General features: G+C 37.4%; 1 protein-coding gene across 6 annotated transcripts in view; it reads right to left on the bottom strand.

Annotated features, from left to right (window-relative positions):
- Positions 1–18527, bottom strand: part of COL24A1 (collagen type XXIV alpha 1 chain) — a 404239-nt gene that overhangs the window by 117179 nt on the left and 268533 nt on the right. For all 6 annotated transcript variants that reach the window (XM_016921775.4, XM_063799997.1, XM_063799993.1 and 3 more), the window contains 4 exons: positions 16707–16760; positions 16079–16132; positions 10207–10260; positions 9944–10051 (listed from right to left, as the gene is read on the bottom strand). In XM_016921775.4, the coding sequence (XP_016777264.1) occupies positions 9944–10051; positions 10207–10260; positions 16079–16132; positions 16707–16760 (270 nt within the window). The remainder of the gene's footprint in view (positions 1–9943; positions 10052–10206; positions 10261–16078; positions 16133–16706; positions 16761–18527) is intronic.

The raw sequence follows: 18527 nt of genomic DNA, 5'->3' as shown, positions 1-18527 counted from the left end.
ATAACATATTTTCTCCTTATTTTCTCCCTCCCTTCCTTCCCTTCCTTCCTTCCTTCCTTCCTTCCTTCCTTCCTTCCTTCCTTCCTTCCTTCCTTCCTTCCTTCCTTCTTCCCTCCCTCCCTCCCTCCCTCCTTCCCTTCTTTCCTTCTTTCCCTTTCTTTTCCTTCTTTTCTTTTCTTTTCGGACAGTCTTGCTCTGTCACCTACGCTGGAGTGCAGTGGCATGATCATGGCTCACTGCAGCCCCGACCTTCCAGCAATCTCAAGCAGATCCTCAAACCCAAGTAGCTGGGACCACAGGTGTAAGCCACCACACCCAGCAAATTTTACAAAATTTTTGGTAGAGATGGGGGTTTCTTTATGTTGCCCAGGCTGGTCTTGAACTCCACGGCCCAAGTGGTCCTCCCGTCTCAGCCTCCCAAATGCTGGGATTATAGGCATGAATCACTGCACTCAATCTTTATTTCCTTCACAGCACTTATCACTACCAGAATTATCACTCATGTTGAAATTGTCTTCCCACATTAGAATACAAATTCCTATAAATTTCATGACAGCATGAACCTTGTCTGTTTTGTTCACTGCTGTAACATTAACATTCATAACTGTGCCTGGCTTAATAAATATTTAATGAATGAATAAATGAATGACAGAATGTATGCTCAAAATTGAAAATAATTAGCCCTAATCAGACAGTAAGGTAGTCTATTAGGTATTCACTTGTAAGAAAATAACATTTTAAAGAACATGCATTAAATGTTGAAAGTAAAACCAAGGTTTCTGAGTAAAAGGCAAAGTAGAGTGAGAGATTTTCATAATTTTTTAGCTTCTAGGGAACAGAACATATGAATCTATTAGGAATTTTTTGCACAGTAAACTTCTGCACATATTTAAAGAACCCATTATATGTGAGAAAAGGGGTTGCGTTATTCTATATTGTATTTTCTTGTTATTATAATCAGAAAGGTCCCCCCTGGTTATTTGTTCAGTATTTTTCTCTTCAAGGATATGTTGTTGTTATATTTTTTTTAGGAGGAAGTGTAAATTTCCACTGCTAGTAGGCTGGTTTATTTTAGTGCTTTTCCTGAAATGTGTAAGTAATATTTTGCTCCAAAATGTTGGCTTTTAAAAGTTAACATTGCCCACTGCAACCCATTTGTGTATCTAGAGGTTTGCAGGGCATATAGGAAAAATAGCAATTTTTTTTTACAATGTACATGTTAAAATGGATTTATTCAATAATTACAGAAAGAAGAATGCTATTTTTTTGGTGTGTGCCTATAGTCCCAGCTATTCGGGAGGTTGAGGCAGGAGAATTCCTTGGGTCCAGGAGTTTAAGTCCAGCCTGGGCAACATAGCAAGACCGCATCTCTTTAAAAATGCTCTTTTATACAATTTATATATGTCATTTATCTATGTCATGTTGATTGAGAATAGTCAGCTTGGTGTTGCTTACTAATAAAATAGAGGAACCAGTTGGGATTCCCTATTTTAGACTTTGTGAAAGTAGCTATTTTGTCTCAGAAGTATCACATCATATCTATTTTTAAAACAGATTTATTGAGGAATAATTAACATTTACATATGTGATAGTTACATGATACTATATATTCATACATGATATCCACGTATCATGTATATGAATTATGTGCCCATTTAATGTGTACAATTAGATGATTTTTAGTATATTCACATAGTTGTGTAACCATCACCAAAATCAATTTTAGAACATTTTCGTCACTCCCCCCCAAAATCTCATTATCATAAGAAGTCACTCCCCATTTCTTTCCAACCCCTCTAGCCCTAGGCAACCACTAATCCACTTTCTGTATGTATAGATTTGCCTATTTAGGACATTTCATATAAAAGTACAATATGTGGGCCAGGCACAGTGGCTCACGCCTGTAATCCCAGCAGTTTGGGAGGCAGAGGCGGGCGGATCACGAGGTCAGGAGATTGAGATCAACCTGGCTAACACGGTGAAATCCCGTCTCTACTAAAAATACAAAAAATTAGCCAGGCATGGTGGTGGGTGCCTGTAGTTCCAGCTACTCGGGAGGCTGAGGCAGGACAATGGCGTGAACCTGGCAGGTGGAGCTTGCAGTGAGCCAAGATCGTGCCACTGCACTCTAGCCTGGGCGACAGAGCAAGACTCTGTCTCAAAAACAAAAACAAATAAACAAAAAACAATTCAATATGTGGTTTCTAGTGAATTGCTTCTTTCATTTAGCATAATGTTTTCGAGGTTAATCCATGCTGTACCATGTACTAGTACACCATTCCTTTTTATTGTCAAATAATATTTCACATGTTATTTATTAATTCATCAGGTGATGCCCATTTGGGTTGTTTCTACTTTTTCGCTCTTATAAATCATGTGCTGTGAAAATTCATGTACAAGTTTTTGTTTAAATGCAATTCTCTTGGACATACGTACCTAGAAGTGGAATTGCTGGGTCATATGGTAAGTCCATGTTTAACATTTTGCAGAACTGCCAAACTGGTTTACAAAGAAACTGCAGATTTTATATCTCATCAGCAATGTATAAGGGTTCCAATTTATCTATATCCTCATTAACACTAACCATCCTAGTAGGTATGAAGTGGTATCTCATTGTGGTTTTGATTTGCATTTTCCTGATATTTGTAATGATATTGAGCATTTTTCATGCACTTATTAGTCATTTGTATATCTTCTTTGGAGATATTTAAGTCTGTCCATTTTTCACTTATGTTAATTATCTTATTATCAGATTGTTAATATATTCTGGATACAAGTCCCTTATCATATATGATTTTCAAATATTTTCTCCTATTATGTGGGTTGATCTTTTACTTTCTTGATTGTGTCCTATGAACCAACAATCTTTTAATTTTAATGAAGTCCAATTTATCTTAGGAGACGTACTCCTATGTTTTCTTCTAAGACTTTTACAGTTTTACCTCTTACATTTAGGTCTATTACTCATTTTGAGTTCATTTTTTTCTGCAGTAGAAGGAAGGGTTCAACTTTATTCTTTTGCATGTGGTTATCCAGTTGTTCCAGCACTATTTGGTGAAAAGACCATTCTTTCTCTCACTGAATTGTCTTGGCGTATGATGTGCTTTTCTAAATGAAATTTATTTTGTTCTTTTCCTGTAATTCATTTCATTTCTTGAGATAGCCAATAACACTAACCACACTTTGAATAAAACCGAAATTTCTTATCATAGCTTAAAAAGTCCTTCATGATCTACTTCCTACCTATTTCTTCAAGCTCATCTCAAACAACTTTTCACTATTTATTATGCTGCAGCTGTAATACCCTTTTAGTTTTCTAAAAATACTCAGCTCATTCTCACCTCTATGTCTCGGCCATTGCTGCTTCGTCTATCTTGAAGGATCTTCCCACAGTTCTTTGCTTGATGGGTTCCTTTTTACTCTCCATGTCTCAATGTAATTGTCCGCTATTCAGAGAAGCCTTCTCTCACTACCCTAGCTGATATATGTTCTCTATCTTTAACTAGTTGGCTTTTCTACCCATAATCAGTTATTCTCTTTCATTAGTATGTTTATTTCCATTATTGCATTATCACAATCTGCAGTGATCTTTTAATCTGTCAGTCTTCTTCATTAGATTATAACATTTGAGGATCAGGAAACTTGGTAGTCTTGTTCCCCACTGTATCCCTAATGTTTAGCAGAGTTCTTGGCTCATAGAAGGTACTCAAAAACTTCATCGAATTCACAAATGAACACAAATATTTTATAGAATCACAGTCTGTAAGGCTGAATAAAAGTTTAGAAAATCTAAGATAATGAATTTTTTTAAAGCCTTAGAACCTTTACTTCCAAAGAAAATCTACGTTAAAAATCTATGTTAAAAAGACATACAAGGACCATTCCTGACTGATACACGAATAGAAAAAATGGGGACCTACTAACTTAGCATCCCTCCTGACACAACCATCTTGGGAAGTTCTCCATAGTTCCAACCCGTTTGTTTTGTGTCATGTGTGAACGTATAAATCAAAGAATGACTCACTCAACAATGTACAGCTCTTTAGTGGGAGATGAGGGACACAGTGGTCAGTGCAGGGCTTGCTATTTGTGTTGCTTTATGATGAAACTGTTCAGAATAAACAAGCCTAACACCAGAGTCACAGAAACCATTCAGATGATAAAGATTTAGATAATCATTTACTCCATAATGCCACTTAATGCTGACCCTAAATTCCCAACTGATTGTTTCCAAGGAAACTATGTTAGAAACAAGAAATACTTCTGTGAAGAAAGTCATTGGTAGCTTTATGGGGATGGCATTGAATCTATAAATTACCTTGGGCAATATGGCCATTTTCATGATACTGATTCTTCCTATCCATGAGCATGGAATGTTCTTCCATTTGTTTGTGTCCTCTTTTATTTCGTTGAGCAGTGGTTTGTAGTTCTCCTTGAAGAGGTCCTTCACATCCCTTGTAAGTTGGATTTCTAGATATTTGATTATCTTTGAAGCAATTGTGAATGGGAGTTCACTCATGATTTAGCTCTCTGTTTGTCTGTTATTGGTGCATAAGAATGCTTGTGATTTTTGCACACTGATTTTGTATCCTGAGACTTTGCTGAAGTTGCTTATCAGCTTAAGGAGATTTTGGGCTGAGACGATGGGGTTTTCTAAATATACAATCATGTCATCCACAAACAGGGACAATTTGACTTCCTCTTTTCCTAACTGAATACCCTTTATTTTTTTCTCCTGCCTGATTGCCCTGGCCAGAACTTCCAACACTATGTTGAGTAGGAGTGGTGAGAGAGGGTATCCTTGTCTTGTGCCAGTTTTCAAAGGGAATGCTAGACTTAAATGTTAGATCTAAAACCATAAAAACCCTAGAAGAAAACCTAGGCAATACCATTCAGGACATAGGCATGGGCAAGGACTTCATGTCTAAAACACAAAAAGCAATGGCAACAAAAGCCAAAATTGACAAATGGGATCTAATTAAACTAAAGAGCTTCTGCACAGAAAAAGAAACTACCATCAGAGTGAACAGGCAACCTATAGAATGGGAGAAAATTTTTGCAATCTACTCATCTGACAAAGGGCTAATATCTAGAATCTACAAAGAACTCAAACAAACTTACAAGAAAAAAACAAACAACCCCATCAACAAGTGGGTGAAGGATATGAACAGACACTTCTCAAAAGAAGACATCTATGCAGCCAACAGACACATGAAAAAATGCTCATCATCACTGGCCATCAGAAAAATGCAAATCAAAACCACAATGAGATACCATCTCACACCAGTTAGAATGGCAATCATTAAAAAGTCAGGAAACAACAAGTGCTGGAGAGAAGGATGTAGAGAAATAGGAACACTTTTACACTGTTGGTGGGACTGTAAACTAGTTCAACCATTGTGGAAATCAGTGTGGCAATTCCTCAAGGATCTAGAACTAGAAATACCATTTGACCCAGCAATCCCATTACTGGGTATATACCCAAAGGACTATAAATCAAGCTGCTATAAAAACACATGCACACGTGGCTTTATTGCAGCACTATTCACAATAGCAAAGACTTGGAACCAACCCAAATGTCCATCAATGATAGACTGGATTAAGAAAATGTGGCACATATACACCATGGAATACTATGCAGCCATAAAAAAGGATGAGTTCATGTCCTTTGTTGAGACATGGATGAAGCTGGAAGCTATCATTCTCAGCAAACTATCGCAAGGACAAAAAACCAAACACCACATGTTCTCACTCATAGGTGGGAATTGAACAATGAGAACACTTCAACACAGGAAGGGGGACATCACACACTGTCGTGGGATGGGGGAGGGGGGAGGGATAGCATTAGGTGATATATCTAATGTAAATGACTAGTTAATGGGTGCGGCACACCAACATGGCACATGTATACATATGTAACAAACCTGCACGTTGTGTACATGTACCTTAGAACTTAAAGTATATATATAAAAAATAGACATTATAAACATTTGCTATTAAAAAAAGAAATAAGAAACATATATCTTACCATTCTTTTCTAACTATTGATATTCTTCTCATCTTTATGACTTCACTTTTAAGATCTTATTTAAAAAACTTATGGAGAAGGTCACTTTATTTCATTTTATCTTCCCTTAAGATATTTACCTCTACCTAATATCATACCACCTTAAACAGATAGTAAAAACCACATTTCAATAAATCCAACGAAATTTTGTCCTAAACATATAAAACAGGACAATTTCATTTTAATACATCCAACTTTGGAGTTTATAGTTGCAAATCTGTTCAGATCTTAGATAACACAGTGGTAGATTTTTTAGCATAGATAACAGATCATAAGTCAGGCAGATGTTTCCTTTCAGATGCTTCCCAATTCTTTTCTCATGCAGAGTTATGCATTTAGGCAACTGAACATTTTAGCACAAGATTCAAGCATAAAATACACAATTTTTTTTTCTGTTTAAAGAAATCTAACTCCTGGATTTGGAATTCATTACTGATGCTTCCCTTGCTTTATTTTTCAATCCAGATCTCATTCCGCAGTCTTCTAGGAAGTAAGGAGATCTTTTCTTTTCTTGAAAAAAAAAAAGTTTTATTTCTTTCTCTCACTTTCTTTCTTATTTATTTTGTAGGAATCCAAGGTAGCATCTTTGTGACACTGTCTAAGGAAGAATTTTTAAAGTGCAAAAATAAATCCAGCATTAGGCTCTCTGATTAAGCAATAGTTCCTTGGATTGCAAAATTCTTTTGAAAAAATATGCCATGGTATTTTTATTGAGTTTACAAGCTGAAAGCCATTTAAAATTCCAAGGAGAACAACAAAAAGAATAAAAAAACACACATGTGGTGTTACTAAAAAAAGGCACCAAAGATGTGTACTAGGCATGATTTTTCCTGGGAAAAATTATGAAGCAGATGAAATCTGTGTTTATCATTTTTCCATGCCTTGTTTTGAGTCCCATTTCCATCTCTGCTCTACTCGTCACCAGCTGTCATACTGTATCATTCCTCTTTGGGATTCCTTGCTGTGGTATTCTATGGTATATGTTTAGACTTTCCCTTTTCTTAATTCTGTTTTTTCCCTCTCTACAAACTCTTAGGATTCTGCTAGAGAACTATGCTAGTTGATTTTTTAAATATACATACTAAAGTATGAATAACTGTTGGTGGTTTTTTAACCTGAAAACAAATTTGACAAGAATGATCAGGAAGATAATCACACTTTCTTGGCATTTGTTACTTGGCTTCTCTGTGGGTCCAGGCCTGACACTAATGGAAGAGGGATGAGTCCTCTAACAAAGATGAAAATTATTCAGAACTCTAGAAAGGAAAAATATGGGGCCAAAGCTGGTTAACCCATGGGCAAGCAAGGCATAGAAAATAAAGAAATTTCTTTAATGGCTGGGTGTAGTGGCTCATGCCTGTAATCCCAGCACTTTGGGAGGCCAAAGTAGGGGGATCACTTGAGTTCAGGAGTTTGAGACCAGCCTGGCCAACATGGTGAAACCCCATTTCTACTAAAAATACAGAAATTAGGTGGGCATGGTGGTGGGTGCCTGTACTCCCAGCTACTTGGGAGGCTGAGGCTGGAGAATCACTTGAACCCGGGAGGCAGAGGTTGCAGTGAGCCAAGATCGTGCCACTGCACTTCTGGGTGAGAGTGAGACTCTGTCTAAAAGAAAAGATTCTTTATTAATAATTTCTTTAGTGATTATTCTTTAGTAAATAAATAAAGCAGTGCCATCTGCTATATTATCTTGTACAAATCTCTTAGCTTTTTCTAAGTTTTTTCCCAGTTGTAAAATAGGGAATAATAACATCTATAGGTTATTGGGAGGATTCTATGACAGTATATAAGTGAAATTATATTGTTTAATGTTTGGACTAATGATGTTTAAGATAATTTTGGGAGCTGGGCATGGAGGCTTACACATGTAATCCCAGCACTTTGGAAGGCCGAGTCCGGTGGATCACTTGAGGTCAGGAGTTTGAGACCAGCCTGACCCACATGGTAAAACCCCGTCTCTACTAAAAATATAAAAATTAGCCTGGCATGGTGGTGCGTGCCTGTAGTTCCAGCTACTCTGGAGGCAGAGGTAACAGAATCTCTTGAACCCGGGAGGTGGAGGTTGCAGTGAGCCTAGATCATGCCATTGCACTCCAGCCTGGGTGACAGAGTGAGACTCTATCTCATAAATAAATAAATAAATAAGATAAGTTTTTGGGATTCCTAAGTACTTTGTATTTGCTGTGCTGGAACACCCATCACAGTTCTCCAGGTCTGAGGGCAGGACAGAGAAGAAATGGGCACTTACCACTGCTGTAAAACTGAAAAGAAAAAAGGTGCCATTTGCCAGTGCTCAAAAATAATCTGATACTTCTGGTTTATCTTCATTCTTCAAATGTTATTTTGAAATATGCTATTATTTGGGGGTAGATGTGTTATAATATTATTTTAATTGCTGCTAAAGGAATTATAGTCATTGATAAAAATGAATGGTAAGACAGCTAGTTTGTGTTTAATTTAAGATATTTGTTGTTTTCTTCCAGATAGAGCTTTCCTCTTAGTCCTGCAAACCTAATTGAGCTGATTGGGGCAGGGCCCATTCAATGATCTGCAGGTTAGAAACCAGAGGAAAAGAGAAGGACAGAAAAAAAAGCTGAAAATTATAAACACTGTAAACCACTACTTTGTCTTCCAGCTGCCTGCATGATCAGTTTACTCATAATTAGTTCCTCAGTCTTTACTGAGCCCCAATGTGGAAATACTGGAGCACAGAAGCACTGTGGTTTATGGGAAGGAGTAAAGACAGAGCATCTGGTTTTGAAGAGCTATGTTTTCTCTTGGGGAAGAGACCCACATGCTTAAATGTTGCAATCTTTAAAAGGCAGAATAAAACTGCCAGAGTACAGAAGAAAGAGAAACCATTTTCTGGTAGGGTAAAAAGGGATGACTCCCAAGATAGGAGAATACCTCCAAAGGCATGAACATTTACAGAAGTAAAGACAATAACTTTGAGGAGAACCCACGTTTAAAGATATGAGACAAGAAAAAGGGAACAGTAAAATGAAACAATAGAATGACCAGATAGGCTGTATCTGGAAGACTATAATAAATATAAATTAAGCATTTAAGCAAAAAAGATGCTATTTTCTCTCTCGGTCTGTCTCTCTCTCTCTTTTTGAGATGGAGTCTCACTCTGTCTCCCAGGCTGGAGTGCAGTGACACGATCTTGGCTCACTGTAACCTCTGCCTCCTGGGTTCAAGAGATTCTCCTGCCTCAGCCTCCTGAGTAGCTGGGATTACAAGCACACACCATGGTGCCCAGCTAATTTTTGTATTTTTGGTGGAGGAGGGGTTTCACCATGTTGGCCAGGCTGGTCTCTAACTCCTGACCTCAGGTGATCCACCCACTTCAGCTTCCCAAAGTGCTGGGATTACAGGCCTGGCCATTATTCTTATTATTTATTCACATCTTCCACTTGTCTTGAGGTGAGAGAATTTGTTCAAAATGATGTTTAGAACTTCCTTTGAAGTAATAACAAAATTCAGGATCAGATCTGATAGCTCATATTATGCTTGCAAAGAATTTCTTGTTTCATCCTGGAGCTGCGATATTACTCTACAACAATAATGTCAGTTATAGGAATAAAGATCCAAAATATTTAATCAAACTAAGTTTGAGACAACATAAAAAATTCCTTTATAAATGCTTTATGACAGAAGTTACATGGCTTATGGAAAAAGTATCTTTCCTCTTTGGATCTTAGGAGGGCTGATAATCAGTCCTTGACTTTTCCTTCTCTCAAGCCACAGTGGGTAATATACAATTACCCACTGGATATATAAGGAGGTCAGAGTGTGTGTAGGTGTGTGCATGTGTACACATACAGGCAGTGAATTCACTTAGTATTTGAAAGTGAACCCAGCAGTACTTACCGGAAGGCCTGTTTGGCCTGATCTACCCAAGGGTCCTATAATTCCTGGTAAGCCCATCTCTCCTTTTTCTCCATCCTCTCCAGGAAGTCCCCTTCCTCCTGGTACTCCCTGTAACGCAATAAAAAAGTTTTCTATAAAGGAATACAGTGAAATAATTATGCCAATAATAAACAGGTTTTTGTCACACAAAAACAATGATGTCTAATATTTTAAAGATTTTACAAAACATCTATTTTATATATAATCTTAAAAGTATAATTTACCTTTAACCCATCTTTTCCCTGGAGACCTTCTTCTCCAGGAGCTCCTGGTTCACCCTATTTTGTAGCAGAAAGAGTATGATTGAGTTTTTTTTGCTATATCATTTATCTTATTTTATTTTTAGCCCATAGTATATATGGAAAATAGCAAATTTGTGTTCACTTATTTCTACTACTTTATTTCTAAAGAGGATTTGACAGTAAAATGAGAATGATCTAATTTGCCTTGAATAGCTCTGAAGATGATTTCATGATTCAGAGTGTCATAAATTCAAATATAAGATGATCCCAGAATATTAATAATTTTAGATAATTAAAGTAATATATATCCATTTGGTAGCTCTAGAATTTTACACAGCTAGACTTGTGTTTCTGAGTTCAAGAAATGTAAATACTGCATCTCATAAAGTTATAGTGCTTTGCTATATTGAATTTACATGGGTTAATAAAACTTGATTCAGTTATGACCACTCTACCAGATTTTTAGAGTTTCCATATTTTCTCCCTTTAAGTAGAGAGGTAAAGATTAAGGCTCTGCAACATACAAATTCAGGAAATACAGAGAACACCACAAAGATACTCCTTGAGAAGAGCAACTCCAAGACACATAATTGTCAGATTCACCAAAGTTGAAAAGAAGGAAAAAATGTTAAGGGCAGCCAGAGAGAAAGGTCGGGTTAACCACAAAGGAAAGCCCATCAGACTAACAGCGGATCTCTTGGCAGAAACTCCAGAAGCCAGAAGAGAGTGGGGGCCAACATTCAACATTCCTAAAGAAAAGAATTTTCAACCCAGAATTTCATATCCAGCCAAACTAAGCTTCATAAGTGAAGGAGAAATAAAATCCCTTAAGGACAAACAAATGCTGAGAGATTTTGTCACCACCAGGCCTGCCCTACAAGAGCTCCTGAAGGAAGCACTAAACATGGAAAGGAACAACCGGGACCAGCCACTGCAAAAACATGCCAAATTGTAAAGACCATCGATGCTAGGAAGAAACTGCATCAACTAATGAGCAAAACAACCAGCTAACATCATAATGACAGGATCATATTCACACACAACGATATTAACCTTAGATGTAAATGGGCTAAATGCTCCAACTAAAAGACACAGACTGGCAAACTGGATAAAGACTCAAGACCCATCAGTGTGCTGTATTCAGGAAACCCATCTCATGTGCAGAGACACACATTGGCTCAAAATAAAGGGATGGAGGAAGATCTACCAAGCAAATGGAAAACAAAAAAAGGCAGGGGTTGCAATCCTAGTCACTGATAAAAAGACTTTAAACCAACAAAGATCAAAAGAGACAAAGAGGGCCATTACATAATGGTAAAGGGATCAATTCAACAAGAAGAGCTAACTATCCTAAATATACATGCACCCAATACAGGAGCACCCAGATTCATAAAGCAAGTCCTCAGAGACCTACAAAGAGACTTAGACTCCCACACAATAATAATGGGAGACTTTAACACCCCACTGTCAACATTAGACAGATCAATGAGACAGAAAGTTAACAAGGATATCCAGGAATTGAACTCAGCTCTGCACCAAGCAGACCTAATAGACATCTACAGAACTCTCCACCCCAAATCAACAGAATATACATTCTTCTCAGCACCATATCACACTTATTCCAAAATTGACCACATAGTTGGAAGTAAAGCACTCCTCAGCAAGTGTAAAAGAACAGAAATTATAACAAACTGTCTCTCAGACCACAGTGCAATCAAACTAGAACTCAGGATTAAGAAACTCACTCAACACTGCTCAACCACATGGAAACTGAACAACCTGCTCCTGAATGACTACTGGGTACATAACGAAATGAAGGCAGAAATAAAGATGTTCTTTGAAACCAATGAGAACAAAGACACAACACACCAGAATCTCTGGGACACATTTAAAGCAGTATGTAGAGGGAAAGTTATAGCACTAAATGCTCACAAGAGAAAGCAGGAAAGTTCTAAAATTAACACCCTAACATCACAATTAAAAGAACTAGAAAAGCAAGAGCAAACACATTCAAAAGCACACAGAAGGCAAGAAACAACTAAGATCAGAGCAGAACTGAAGGAGATAGAGACAGAAAAAACCCTTCAAAAAATCAATGAATCCAGGAGCTGGTGTTTTGAAAAGATCAACAAAATTGATAGACCGCTAGCAATACTAATAAAGAAGAAAAGAGAGAAGAATCAAATAGATGCAATAAAAAATGATAAAGGGGTTATCACCACCGATCCTACAGAAATACAAACTACCATCAGAGAATACTACAAACACCCCTATGCATATAAACTAGAAAATCTAGAAGAAATTGATAAATTCCTGGACACATACACCCTCCCAAGACTAAGCCAGGAAGAAGCTGAATCCCTGAATAGACCAATAATAGGCTCTAAATTGAGGCAATAATTAATAGCCTACCAACCAAAAAAAGTCCAGGACCAGATGGATTCACAGCCGAATTCTACCAGAGGTGCAAGGAGGAGCTGGTACCATTCCTTCTGAAACTATTCCAATCAACAGAAAAAGAGGAATCCTCCCTAACTCTTTTTATGAGGCCAGCATCATCCTGATACCAAAGCCTGGCAGAGACACAACAAAAAAAGAGAATTTTAGACCAATATCCCTGATGAACTTCAATGGAAAAATCCTTGATAAAATACTGGCAAACTAAATCCAGCAGCAAATCAAAAAGCTTATCCACCATGAGCAAGTGGGCTTCATCCCTGGGATGCAAGGCTGGTTCAACATATGCGAATCAATAAATGTAATCTAGCATATAAACAGAACCAAAGATAAAAACCACATGATTATATCAACAGATGCAGAAAAGGCCTTTGACAAAATTCAACAGCCCTTCATGCTAAAAACTCTCAATAAATTAGGTATTGATGGGACATATCTCAAAATAATAAGAGCTATTTATGACAAACCCACAGCCAATATCATACTGAATGGGCAAAAAACTGGAAGCATTCCCTTTGAAAACTGGCACAAGACAGGGATGCCCTCTCTCACCACTCCTGTTCAACATGGTGTTGGAAGTTCTGGCCAGGGCAATCAGGCAGGAGAAAGAAATAAAGGGTATTCAATTAGGAAAAGAGGAAGTCAAATTGTCCCTGTTTGCAGATGACATGATTGTATATTTAGAAAACCCCATCATTTCAGCCCCAAATCTCCTTAAGCTGATAAGCAACTTCAGCAAAGTCTCAGGATACAAAATCAATGTGCAAAAATCACAAGCATTCTTATACACCAATAACAGACAAACAGAGAGCCAAATCATGAGTGAATTCCCATTCACAATTGCTTCGAAGAGAATAAAATACCTAGGAATCCAGCTTACAAGGGATGTGAAGGACCTCTTCAAGGAGAACTACAAACCACTGCTCAACGAAATAAAAGAGGACACAAACAAATGGAAGAACATTCCATGCTCATGAATAGGAAGAATCAATATTGTGAAAATGGCCATATTGTCCAAGGTAGTTTATAGATTCAATACCATCCCCATCAAGCTACCAATGACTTTCTTCACAGAATTGGAAAAAACTACTTTAAAGTTCATATGGAAACAAAAAAGAGCCTGCGTTACCAAGACAATCCTAAGCCAAAAGAACAAAGCTGGAGGCATCACACTACCTGACTTCAAACTATACCACAAGGCTACTGTAACCAAAACAGCTGGTACCAAAACAGAGATATATACCAATGGAACAGAACAGAGCCCTCAGAAATAACACCACATCTCTACAACCATCTGATCTTTGACAAACCTGACAAAAACAAGAAATAGGGAAAGGATTCCCTATTTAGTAAATGGTGTTAGGAAAACTGGCTAGCCATATGTAGAAAGCTGAAAATGGATCCCTTTCTTACACTTTATACAAAAATTAATTCAAGATGGATTAAAGACTTAAATGTTACACTTAAAACCATAAAAACCCTAGAAGAAAACCTAGGCAATACCATTCAGGACATAGGCATGGGCAAGGACTTCATGTCTGAAACACAAAAAGCAATGGCAACAAAAGCCAAAATTGACCAATGGGATCTAATTAAACTAAAGAGCTTCTGCACAGAAAAAGAAACTACCATCAGAGTGAACAGGCAACCTACAGAATTGGAGAAAATTTTTGCAATCTACTCATCTGACAAAGGGCTAATATCCAGAATCTACAAAGAACTCAAACAAACTTACAAGAAAAAAACAACCCATCAACAAGTGGGTGAAGGATATGAACAGACACTTCTCAAAAGAAGACATCTATGCAGCCAACAGACACATGAAAAAATGCTCATCATCACTGGCCATCAGAGAAATGCAAATTAAAACCACAATGAGATACCATCTCACACCAGTTAGAATGGCGATCATTAAAAAGTCAGGAAACAACAAATGCTGGAGAGGAGGATGTGTAGAAATAGGAACACTTTTACACTGTTGGTGGGACTGTAAACTAGTTCAACCATTGTGGAAGACAGTGTGGCGATTCCTCAAGGACCTAGAACTAGAAATACCATTTGACCCAGCAATCCCATTACTGGGTGTATACCCAAAGGATTATAAATCATGCTGCTATAAAGACACATGCACATGTATGTTTATTGTGGCACTATTCACTATAGCAAAGACTTGGAACCAACCCAAATGTCCATCAATGATAGACTGGATTAAGAAAATGTGGCACATATACACCATGGAATACTATGCAGCCATAAAAAAGGATGAGTTCATGTTCTTTGTTGGGACATGGATGAAGCTGGAAACCATCATTCTCAGCAAATCATCACAAGGAGAAAATACCAAACACTGCATGTTCTCACTCATAGGCGGGAAATGAACAATGAGAACACTTGGACACAGGAAGGGGAACATCACACACTGTCGTGGGGTAGGGGAGGGGGAAGGGATAGCATTAGGAGATATATCTAATGTAAATGAGAAGTTAATGGGTGCAGCACACCAACATGGCACATGTATACATATGTAACAAACCTGCACGTTGTGCACATGTACCCTAGAACTTAAAATACATAAAAAAAAAAAAAAAGACTAAGGCTCCAGTACATTAATTAGTTGTCTTTTAGATACGGAACTTGCAGAAATGTAGAGCCATACTTTATAAAGCTATTAAAGTAGGACTGGCTCTCTTGATACTAAAATTATTTAAAAGTAAATTAATTAGTGCATATTTATAGTTGCTCCATCTTTCCCATTCACCCCACCCCACCCAAAAAAGAGAAAGTAAAAAGGAAGAAGCCAGATGCAAAATATATCTCCCTACTTTGCCTTTTAGTGAATAAATGTCTGTTAAAATTATCTTGGGCCCTATTATCTTAGGAAAAAACTCCTTACCACAGCTCAAAATAAAGGCTGTCTATATTAGCATAACGTCTCAAAGCTATCTAATTGCAACAATTTACAATTATGTCCTTGCATCTTGTTAACTTTGCATGATCATAGGTTTGGTTTTTTTTAGAGCAAGTTAAATCTATAAATTAGACTTCAATCTTGTTAGGTCAGGAACTATTCTGAGAGTTGTTCACTGGTATTTGTGAATTTCTTCTTAATGCTAACATTAGTGACAATCACAGTAACTCCACATTTTTGGTAAGGGTTCTGCAAAGTATACCTGATTTTGAGAAAAGGACATATGAGGTTAAGACTGTAAATACTACTAAATTAGAATAGGGACAAGGTTTGGGATGCAGCTTTTGAAATTATGAAATAAAACCAAACATTTTCTATAATGTATCAGAAAGGTTTATTATCCAATTTTTTGAGTGTTTAGAATAATAAGTTTTGAGCCTCTGAAAGAAGTGGGTTAGTGTATTAAAAGAGTTTCAAGGGGGCACTCACCCGTAAACCTGGTTCCCCAGTTCCTCCAACACTGCCAGCAGTTCCAACATCTCCCTGAAGAAACAAAGGGAAAGATTAAACTCTTTTCTACTAAGACTGCATGGCTAATTATGGAGGGCATGCCATACGGCACGGTTCCCCAATGCCTGGGCCGTAGAGGGTACCTGTCCAAGGCCTGTTAGGAAATGGGCCGCAAAACAGCAGGTGAGCAGCTGGTGAGCCAGCATTACTGTCTGAGCTCCACCTCCTGTCAGATCAGCGGCAGCATTAGATTCTCATAGAAGCACGAACCCTATTGTGAACTGTGCATTCGAGGGATCTGGGTTGCTCAGTCCTTATGAGAATCTAATGCTTGATGATCCGAGGTAGGACAGTTTCATCCTGAAACCATCCCCTGCTCTGCTTCCATCTGTGGAAAAACTGTCTTCCATGAAACTTGTCCCCGGTGCCAGCCAAATAGGTTGGGGACTGCTGTCATAAGGAATAGGAGTTCCAAAACATTTCCTGTTTTTATCTGGGGGCTTCCACCTGCTTTCAAGTTAGCAAATGTAGGGGATTCAATGGTAGCAAATGTAGGGGGTTCAATGGTGAAAGTTTAGAGATTCTCCTTTATTTTTTAGAAGGTTACCTTTGCACCTGGTTCACCTTGCAGACCAGACTCTCCCTCAGTGCCTGGAGGTCCCTACAAGAGAATAATTTAACACATTACAAAGGCAATAGCAATCTCATGAGAAGATGGTGGTAACACTGAACTCAAGGGTGAGATACCTGTGTCCAAAAGGGCATAATTGCTGTCCCTTTATAAACTTCATAGCATAAGAACAGATACTTTCTGACACCCTTTAATTGTTCAAATGTCAAGACAACTTCATCTAAAATTAGGACTTTTAAGATCCATTTCTTCTAATCCTTTCTCTCATCCTTTAAACCTCATCTAAAGGGATTTGTTCTTCCTTTCCCTTTCTGTAGTGCCTTCAGGAATCTACTTACTTAAAAAATTCACTTTTCCTTATTGGTTTCATAAAAATATCATGCAAATAAGAGATAAATTTATTCACATTATAAAAGACACACACACACACACACACACACACACACACTCACACACAGAGCTTCTTTTCCAGCCTTCTTTCATGGTGGGTCCATTTTTGTTGGGAAGCTTTCAGTTTTCTTTACTTTGAGAACATAGAAGTTCTTGCAACCTCTGGCTATTTCCAGGCCTAAAGTTCCTACTATTGCTTGATGTTACAACTATTTTTGTCTCCAAGAGATATTTACCTTATTTATGAACATGCTATGTGTGCCCCTCCCTTCCCTTTAGGGAAGAGAAGGGTTTTATTGGGGACACAGGTGAACAGGTCTGCAGAAATTAAATCATGTAAACCATTACTTATCATGTTAAGAAATTGGCATTTTATCCTAAAGGCCATGAGAGCTCTTGAAACATTTAAAGGAAACGAATGATATAAGAAAGATATACTGGCAACAAGTAGAAGATGGAATTATAGGAGTTGGAGGAGATATGGCATGAGAGTGTAGGGGCTATTACACTGGCAATAGGGATAAAAAGGAAAGGGTAGATTTAAGAGAGAATGGGCAGGGCAGGCCTATTCAAAAGGAAATGGTCACTGATTTGAGAGGATTAGGTAGAAGAAGGAGTCTAGGATGACTCTTAGTTTTGGGTTATTGGGTATAAGGGATATCTTTCATTGAGATGGGAATTAAACAGAGGAAGAACAGTGGGACAGTAATGGATTTGGTTTAGATATTTTGAATTGTAGATGTCTGTGGGATATCTAGGTGGATGTTTAAAAAGATAACAGGAAATCAATAATTGAATCTGAGGAGAGAGGTATAAAATACAGCTACCAAGTTGAGAGCTATCAGAGTAATATTGGTACTTAAAGTCACTGTGATAATATGATCACTAAGCCAAGGAAGTAAAAGGGCAACTTCAGGTCAAGACTGAGAAAGGCTAATGAGAAGGTGAAGTGGCAACAGGAGAGAGCAGTTTCACAGCAGCCAAGGGAGGAAAGAATTTGTTTGATTTATTTAGTGCTAAAGTTACAAACAATGGAAATAAAATAATTGGATATTTATAACAAATTTGGCTTATAATTCCAAAATATATCCCAAATTGGGTAATGTCTCAGTATTCTTCTATACAGGGCATATAATACCTTAGGATGAAAGGTTATCAAGTCAACTTTAAATCAGTGAAGGGAAAGCTCTATCTACTTTTTGTTCTGTCATTTCAATGAGGTAATTATTAGAGTAGAACTTTATATGTATAAAATTAGACATATAATAATCATCTCTGCTTTTAATGGAATTTTAGTTTTTTTCTGAATATGAAACAATACTATAGAATTATTCCTCATAGTATATATTTAATTATTAATTTTACCTTAGAGTCTTACAAAAAGTAGAATATTTATGAAGAAGAACT

The sequence above is a fragment of the Pan troglodytes genome, chromosome 1, assembly GCF_028858775.2.
Source record: "Pan troglodytes isolate AG18354 chromosome 1, NHGRI_mPanTro3-v2.0_pri, whole genome shotgun sequence".
Lineage (NCBI taxonomy): Eukaryota > Metazoa > Chordata > Mammalia > Primates > Hominidae > Pan > Pan troglodytes.
The sequence above is the reverse complement of the archived record's forward strand: the minus strand, read 5'-3'. Positions and strand labels throughout refer to the sequence as shown.